Source organism: Nicotiana attenuata, unplaced genomic scaffold (genome assembly GCF_001879085.1).
Source record: "Nicotiana attenuata strain UT unplaced genomic scaffold, NIATTr2, whole genome shotgun sequence".
NCBI classification, from domain to species: Eukaryota; Viridiplantae; Streptophyta; class Magnoliopsida; order Solanales; family Solanaceae; genus Nicotiana; species Nicotiana attenuata.
The window spans coordinates 5,775-15,384 of record NW_017672504.1 but is presented as its reverse complement, the minus strand read 5'-3'; the positions used below and the strand labels follow the sequence as shown (position 1 = coordinate 15,384).

The 9,610-nt window shown below is 40.8% G+C and overlaps 1 protein-coding gene across 1 annotated transcript; it reads right to left on the bottom strand.

Annotated features, from left to right (window-relative positions):
• Nucleotides 1–492: 492 nt before the first annotated feature.
• LOC109213468 lies at nt 493–1,482 on the bottom strand. The gene is made up of 2 exons (XM_019377268.1): nt 1,057–1,482; nt 493–924 (listed from the first exon to the last, which is right to left on the bottom strand). Exons 1-2 carry the CDS (start codon nt 1,480–1,482, stop codon nt 493–495), a joined length of 858 nt encoding a protein of 285 aa, XP_019232813.1.
• Between the last annotated feature and the right edge of the window lie 8,128 nt (nt 1,483–9,610).

The following is a 9,610-nucleotide window of genomic DNA, read 5'->3' as shown; positions in this document are numbered from 1 at the left end:
GCATTAAAGGATTTTATAGATGTTTTTATTTTTGTGTAATTTGCGGTAGTCATTACACATTGTGGCTGTGAATGAATTACATTTTAATGAATATATCAGTTGCTTTTGTCCTTTAACAAAGTATGTATTTTCATTATGGTTGCAGTTTTGTTGTTGTAGCAGGGTTTATACATATTTATACAAACTTATACTCTCATTTATACATTTGTATACATATAATACCAGCAGTTCTGTTTTGTATTTTCACAATGTATCAATATATTTAGCACCATTAAAAACAGCAACACACTATTATTGGATAATCAAAACATGTATAATGAAACATATTTAACACAATTGCAATATATAGCGTAAGTTGTAAATCTTTATTGACATTTGTAATTCAATTACTTGTGAGACTTAACTACTCAACATTTGTAACTCTATTCTTTGTGAAACTTAACTACTCAACATGACAACAAATGTAATAGGAAGTGTTATGTTTTCAACTATCTATTTTGGTCGATTCCTACATGTTTTTCTATTGTGACCACCTTGTCCACACACAGAACATGAAAACGCCCTCTTAGACTCTTTTTCTGAAGCAGGTTTGAGTCTTTCCTTTCTTGGCCTTCCTGCATTCCTTCTTCCTTTAGGTGGTAGGACCACATCTTCCATTACCTCTGTTGGGATTACCCATAGACTGTTATCTGGCATCGGATTCACTGGAAATTCATAAGTTCTAAGGAGTTTATCCTTCTTGTAGTAAAAAGAGCAATACTGGCTAGGTTTCAGCTGCTGGTTCTTCAAAACCGCCCAAGCATGCGGACATGGAAGTTCATCCATTTGAAATTTTCCACAACTGCATGTTCCCTCTTCAAGGCACACTATGTTTCGCCTTACCCCTTCAAACACAGTATATAACTTCTCCGTAGCAGGCCTCACCTGCAAAAAAAAAAATTTTTTTAAAAAAAGTGAAAGAACATTATACATTATTATACAGAGATGTACATCCTTATACAAGCAGTAAAATGCAAGTCAGCAGTGCCAAGCATCATTATATTTGATTCAATTTACCGTCATTTGCTCTGATGCAATCAGATTTTCTCGAAGGAGTTTGTCGTACTTTTTGCCAAGCTTTGTAGATGTCTCCATTGCACTTTTTTTATTTTTGTTGTTCCACTGTTGTAGCAAATTTGTCATGTACTCCAGCAATCGCATTACTGGTAATTCTCTAGCATCCTTGTTTGCTGCATTAATTGACTCTGCAATATTGGAAGTCATTATCATCGACCTTTTCACTTTGGAATATTCCCTAGACCACCTTTCGTATCCAATTTCGAACAAGTAAGGCTGCACTCTCAGATCAATTTTGCACATCTCTGTCATATGGTACTCAAACTTCTCTACCGTGTAAGCTCTAGCCAAAGCAAAGAATATATCCTTCAATTGTTTGTGATGTTTCTTGAATGTGCGCTTTACATTCTGCCACAAGTGAAACATGCAAATACAATGTGGTACTTCTGGGTACACAGCTTTTGTGGCATTGAAGATGCTTTCATTTCTATCTGAAACTATACATATCCCTTCCCTAACTCCAAAAGTACCCTTTATCTGGACAAAGAACCACTCCCAAGATTTGTTATTCTCTGAATCTACAATTGCATATGCAAGTGGAAGGATTTTTCCTGTTTATACAAAATAGATATTAGGATTCAGACAATTATACGAATATTATACACAGTTATACACAATTATACAATTTTATACCAACTGCAAATTTTATAAAAACAGTAGCTGAGAAATCCTATACACTTGTATACATGAAACTACAACATTATACAAACTGCAGAAACAAGGTAGATGCAGTCAACTCACCAGCTCCATCCTGTGTGCAAGCAGTCAATATGGTACCCTTATATGCTGCTTTAAGGAAACTTCCATCAACAACCATTATCGGTCTGCACTGCTCCCAGCCCTTGATAGATGCATATAGCGAAACATATGCATAAAGAAAGCATCCATCTTCTGATTTGTGCAATTTTGTAACCGTTCCTGGATTTGTTTGCTCTAACATATAAAAATACTTCGGCAACTCCTTATATGAATCACTAGGACTCCCTTTTATCATTGCCATTGCTATCTCTTTATCTCTCCATGCTTTCATGTAGCTCACCTCAATTCCGTGTTGCTTTTGTATGTCCTCTATTATATCATTTGCGGTGTAAACTTTTTTTGTATTAACATACTTGTCCTTGACTATACTAGCAATTACACCCGAAGTAGCTTGACATTGTGTTAAGTGTCTTTCACTATAGCCGCATGTGTTATTATTATTATTGTAACTTCTCACTTTGAATATGTTTGCCTTGAAAACGGTAGAAGATTTGAAACTCCAAGCACAATTTTCATCCATACACATAAAGTGATACCTAGGATTAAAGATCATTCAACTTCTAAATACACTTGTATACAAAAACATAACTACATATATACTAATTTTAATACCTAGATACAAATATATACTACTTTATACATATTTATACATATATATATAACAGAATATACAATTATTTACATACCTTGTTGCGCTTGATCTCTTCACCTTGAATTGGAACCTTTCACGTACAACCAAGTTCTTCATCACACTGACAACTGTCTTTTTATCCTTATAAACTTGATCTTCCTCAACAAATTCGTTCAATATATCATCTATTATACCCTTTGTTTTCACTAAATTTCGTGTTTTCAATAAATTTGATATCAATAATCTCAGTGCTATCAATTGTTGATACATCTCTAGAAACTGAACTTGTACCAACCAAACAGCTGGAACTTGTAGCAACTACACAACTAGAACTTGTAGGAACTTTCATATATCTCTTTCACTGTCACAAACAAAGGATATTCAGTGAAATTCAAGTTTTTCTTCTTTAATTCGATATACACCTTCACACCTGTGTCGTTGTAAATCAGGATCGGTGGCAAACCAACATTTGGGAGAAAGTTATTCTCTATTGTGTTTAACTCACTATCGATCCTAATCTGTTCTGAAATAGTTGCAACTAAATTGTTGTAGGTGAATGTCGACTCGATTATTACACAATCGCTGACGAAATTGATAAACTTGTTTTGTTCCCATTCACCACTATGAAGAACGTAAACTGGAAAAATCTCCATCGAACAAAAAATGGAAATCAAAATTGAAGCAAAAACTAAAATTGCGCTGATTTGCGGCAAACAAATTTTACTTTTCGTGTTTGATTTGTCGTTAATTCGAGATGAAGAAGAAATTCTAGGGTTTTTGGAGCTGCATTCATGGGAAGATCTCGTTTTTGAAGTATTTGGGGAAGAAGATTGGAAAGAATCTGAGAAAATGCAGAAAATCCCGCTTTTTTCTCCCAAAAAAAGGAATTAACGCTCCTTTTTCAGATATGGGCCTATAATTTTTGGGCTACTCAATTGTAAATTGAAATGTGGGCTATAAAGATGAAAAGGAGGCAGCCCAGTTGTTTTAATATGAAATTTTCTCAAAAACAAAAACACTAGAGTAAACATTGCGAGTTACGACCTTTGAAATAAAAGGATATCAAATATTACATATTGTATTTTCTATCTCCTGAATTAAAAACCATACTGAATCCTTTCTTCTCAAAGTGTCAATAGAAATAGTGAGGACTGACGTACCAATGCTTACTCTGATGTTTATCCGGTTATCAAATCTACTGTTTGTTGCACTTCTCTGAAAACTTTCTGGCAATTCCCAAACCCTGTAAACAAGAAGATAAAGACCAAACAAGGAACTACCAAGCAAAATGAATCTTGAAATGATTACAAATTTATAAATGCAAATTTTTAAAACTCAACTTAAGCATATATATATATATATATATATATATGTGTGTGTGTGTGTGTGTGTGTCTAGTCAATGGATATAGTACACAAAGGAAATAAGATTTTAGTCACGATAGATAAGTACCTTGTCGCCACCCTATGCCGATTGTTTAAGCAGCGATCTACCTTAAGTTCATTTTGTAGCGCATTTGTTAACTATTTGTGGCCCAACCGATCCAAGATTGAAGTTTTATGGGTTCACTTTTTTAGATTTTTTTTTTGTTTGTAATTATGTTTTTAATTAATCACCAAAGAAGCAATTACAAAGCAGTAGAGTCATCCTCGACTCACTTAGTTTTTACATAAATCTAATACTATCCTATTCTAGGAGCAGTACATAGAGCATTACAAAATAAGCTGGAGTTACATGTTTTTTCAGTACATAAACTGCTGCATCTTCTTCCTCATCTCTCCTTGGACTCTAATGTTACAAACACATGCTATTTCCCTTGCAATTTGGTCTGTTGTTCTCATTGTCTTTTCAAATATTCTGTTGTTCCTCTCCCTCCATATCCCATGGATGTGTTCTGCATGCACCATTTTCAGTATTTTAGCTCTACACGATTTTCCTTTGGCTTGTGTTACTATCCATGTTATCATCTGTGCATATGAATACATTGGGTTCATCTGACTCTGTATCCATTGCATGAGCTTTCCCCAAACTGCTTTAGTAAAACTACATTCACCAAATAAGTGATCATGTGATTCATCTGCTCCATCACATAAACAGCATCTTGTATTCACTTGAACACCCCAGTTTGCAAGTCTATCTGTTGTCATAAGTCTCTCATGGCATTGCATCCACATAGTGAATATTGCTTTGGGCCTACCTTCATTGTGGAACATTAAGGCTCTCCATGCCACCTTGCTATAGTTTCCCAGAATGGCCAAGTATATTTGTTTGGTTTTACTTTTCTTGTTAAGAGCCGTAGGTACTTGCTGAGCCACTTCTCTTGCATCCATTATCTTTCTCACCATCCAGCTTGCCTGTTGAGGAATGTTCATTTCCATTAGCCTGCCCTTTTATGTAGTAGGTGTGGATCCATTTTATCCTTCTTTTGTGCAAGATCCCAATAAATACTGGTAATAGCAGCTCTGTTCCATATTCTGAGATTCAGTAGATTATACCCTCCAGCAGATTTAGGTAAGCACATTTTATCCCAGGCTATTAGAGTTCTCTTTGTGATTGTATTAGAACCAGACCAAATATAACTCTTGCAATATGATTCTATCAGTTTGATCACTTTAGCTGGCAATATGAATATTTGGGACCAATAAGATTGGATACCAAATATCACTGATTGGACTAACTGCACCATTCCTGTATAGGATAATTTCTTTGCTGTCCAAGATGAGATCCTTGCAACTATTCTATCAATCAGTGGTTGCCATTGCATAGCTGATAATTTCTTTGTGTCCAGTGGTATGCCCAAATATTTGAAGGGCAACTTCCCTGCTGAATACCCAGTGTTCTGCAATATTTCCTGTCTTGTACTTTGATCAACTCCTCCAAAATAGATTGCACTTTTGTTGGGATTAGCTAGGAGACCAGATGTAGCAGAGAATTTCATAAAGCATGTATGAAGAATATTGACAGACTTACTATCACCTCTAGTAAACATCAGTAAATCATCTGCAAAGCTGATGTGTTTTATGTTCAGCTTACCACATCTAGGATGAAACTTGTATTCTTGGACATGCTTCAACCCTTTGAGTAGCCTACTTAGGTATTCCATTGCAATTGCAAATAGAAATGGTGATATGGGATCACCCTGTCTGAGTCTTTTAGCAGCATCAAAAGGCTTTGTTAGCTCCCCATTTATCATGATTGAATAGCTCACTGTTGTTACACATGCTCTCACCCAGTTATTGAACTTTGTTGGGAAACATAGGTATTTTAGCAACTGATCCAAGTACACNGATAATATGAACTCAAGAGAAAGTATTCGTTAGAGATAGAGATAGAGAGAGAGTAGGAGAAAATGAGAGAGTTGTATTCTTCAAGAATCATCCCCTTTTACAATGTGAAGGTCTCCCTTATATAGTAGGAGACCTCCCTCGAAATAATCAAAAAGATAGAAAAATAGGTAACGTTTTCCTAGTGAAGACATTGAGTCTTAAACGATGTCGCAACGTGAATGAGGCGATATGTATGACGTTGTTGAGCCACTGACGCGCGACTTCCTTTTCGGAATGATGTCATCGCCTGTATGCGTCACTATTATACTTACTCCCGAGGCGGTTCAAAGGATGATGTGACATTTTGGTTTCCCGCGCACGTTTTGAATCATGACTCTTCGATTTCTGCGCAACCTAACCCTATAAATGGGGGAGAGGTTCAATCCGATTCATCTTTCGAACCTTTGGAAAACATTTTCTGGTTTACTTCTTTGCCTTTCTTTCTTGTAACCGTTATTTCGTGTGAGACTCCTCCACTTCTTTGAAGTCATATTTCTCGTCGTTAGTGCCTTATTTCCCCAACAGAATCATCATGGTAAAACATCGTCAAGGTGGTAAAAAGACCAAGGACACTGACCCATCTAGGGTTCCACCTTCCTCTGGCGATGAGGAGGAGGAAGTGAAAAAGACCCTCGTTCCCCTTACTGTAGACAACGTCCTCCCAAAGGAAATGCATATTCGAAAGGATTTTTAAACGAAAAGTCCAGCCCTTCCCTGGGAGCATAGTGTTTTACTGCAATCTCATCTAGACAACCTTCGAGCGACACAAAACATTCCTGACAATGTGGAAATGGCTCCGGCTGGGATGGACTATGCCAATGTGCACAGGCCTGGGTACTGCACATTTTACGAGTACCCGTTTTTGATCGGTTATAGTCTCCCGATTTACCCTCTAGCGGAGGAGCTTTGTCGTTTTTTCAATGTGCGTCCGGCTCAGCTTACTCCTTACACCTTGAAGGTGTGCAGGATTCTGACCACGTACGCAGCTAAGGCTGAGTGCGGCATCTCAGTTCATCATCTTTTACAGTTATTCAGCCCTGGTTACCTGAGGGGTACCATGTTGCAATTGAAAAGCCGTGGCACGAAGGATTTGGTAGTTAAGTCTGACGACAAGGCCAACCGCCTGTTCTGGCGTAGGTACTTCTACATCAGAACGGAGCACCTGGTGTCTAACCCTGAAGGATTCCCGGAAAGATGGAACCCAGAACGTGAGTACCTTTATTTGCAGAATTCATGACTGTTCTTGACCTTGACCATTCGGCCACTGTGATTTCTTTTTTTTTTTGTAGCGAGGGCTTCTCCACCCCAGTTTATTGACAGTATTAAATCATGGGTGGAAAGATAGATACCTTATGCGGAGGAATGCCGTACCTGGGCTGCATTTCTTCAACAGTACGGCCCGTCAGGTAATTCTTCGGCCTTGGTTTGGAAGCTCCCTTAGATTTTGTTACCTGACTTACTCGTGTTGGCAAGCGAAGCGCCCCCAAGAAGAAGAAGGCTGTCGTTACCTCATCTAGGGCGGAGATCGACTCTGATGGCGGAGACATACCCTGCGGCTCGTTCAATAATGGCGCTCCAGAGGTTCCTCAGCAGGAGGTTGCGCCTATGGCGGCGTCCGCAAGTGAAGCGACTCCTTCAGTGCCGTCCTCGCGGTCTTTGGAGGAGACTTCTGAAGGTGAGGAGCCGCCAGAGAGAAAGAGACGGCAGTTGATAACGAGCAAGGGGATAGCGATTGAAGACGAGAGGGTAAGTAAACCCCGTCAAGTGTCGAGGCTGGTTTTTATGGCCGATGCTATCCGTTCTGGGAGGTCGGTTCCCCAAAGGGGAGCTGTTGCCGATGCCAGCCCAGCCCGTGTTCCGGAGAGCGGTTCGTCGGCTGCTGTTGGAGAAGTGGACGATGGTACCGAGAGGGCGGAGACTGAGGCCGCCCGTGGAGATGCAGATGGGTTACGAGGGGTCCAGCCCATGTGGAGATGACGGCGGGTAGGTCCAACCGCTGACTTATGATCCCAGGAGGGTATAACCTATTACAGCATAGCGAGCAGGCCGCAACGGATATGACCCTGTTATGTGCGGCTGCTGAGTGTGAAATGCTGAAGGGTGTTAGTGATGGGGATCTATCCTGGAGGGTAGCTGGCGCGGCCTTGCAGGTAGCTTTCAGTTTTCTTTGTGTGCCGTAAGGCTAACTTCGATGCGTACTGACTTGCCTTTCCTCTTTTTCTTCTCCTTTTTAGACTCTCATTTTGGAGGTGGAGAGGAGGCGGCGGGCGCAAAAGAAGGCAGCCACTTTCAAAAAGATGGCGAAGAAGTACCAAAGGTGCGTGCCAAGCATCGGGCGCTGGCGGACCTACTTAAGCAGGACCCGAAATTTCGGGTGTTTCGTGAGGGCCTTGAACAGTCGGAGGCCCAACTGAAACGGAGGGTGGCCGAGCTGGAGCAGGTCGATGAGCAGCTGATGACTGCTCTGGCTTAGAACATTGAGTTGGAGACTCTTCTTCAGTCGAAGGAAGAAGAATTGGAGGTTAGCCGTGGGGTAGCGGCGGAAGCTGCTGATTTGCGGACCAAGGTCGCTGCTTTGATCGCCGAACTCGATGCCAGGGCAGCTGAGATTGAAGTCCTTAAGCGGACTGCTGCACCAAGGCCTGATGAGGATGCGCATCGTGAGGCGCATGATATGTGGGTATACGCCGAGGCCAGGTTAGTCGTATTCGAAGAGTTCTTGGCTGCGGGTCAAGCCACTGAGGCGGAGGTTCAGGAACAACGGCGCCGTCGCCCGCGAAACCTATATAGTTCTGACTCCCCAGACCGGGCGGGCTATAACTCCGAAGATGTCAACCGTCTAGAATCCGGCTCTTGGATCTCTGCAACTTATCAACCCGGGAGCGACGATGAACAAGGTGACGGTCGGGCGGGGGACGACGGTCGAAGCGGCGAAGCCTCTTAGGACTTGTAGCAATTTTGTTTTGTTGTATTTTGGAATGTAAATGGGACCTTTTGTAAGGTCAGGTTTACATACATTTTTTGAATGATAATGAAAGTTGTACTATTGCTGTCATTCTTTTCCTTTTGTATCTTTTATTTTCGGTACCTCGTCTCCGCAGAGCGAGTACTCACTTACTTGTAGGATTTTTAGTGTGTTTCTCGAACGTTGTCTGTGTTATCCTCCGATAGGATGCGGCTCCGACGCTAGATAGTGGTGGCTTTAGCTAATAATGGTATCACTTTAATTGTTATTTGAGTGCCTTTCGTCGTAGTCGAACAGGATTGGCGACTGTTGGCGACGATGGCGCTTAGCCATAATACTGTCGATGGCCTTAGCCATGTACGTAACTTCGACTGTCGTCGAATTACTTGTTTGTAGTGGTTGAGCTGGGTTGATTTATTGACGACAATGGCCTTAACCATAATACTGTCGATGGCCTTAGCCGTGTACGTAACTTTGACTGTCGTCGAATTACTTGCTTGTCGTAGTCGAGCTGGATCGACTTATTGACGACGATGGCCTGAGCCATAATACTGTCGATGGCCTTAGCCATGTATGTAACTTCGATTGTTGTCGAATTACTTGCTTGTCGTAGTCGAGCTGGGTCGACTTATTGACGACGATGGCCTGAGCCATAATACTGTCGATGGCCTTAGCCATGTACGTAACTTCGATTGTCGTCGAATTACTAGTTTGTCGTAGTCGAGCTGGGTCGACTTATTGACGACGATGGCCTTAGCCGTTTATACATTGGAAATGGCCTTAGCCGTTTGCACGTTGGAGATGGCCTTAGCC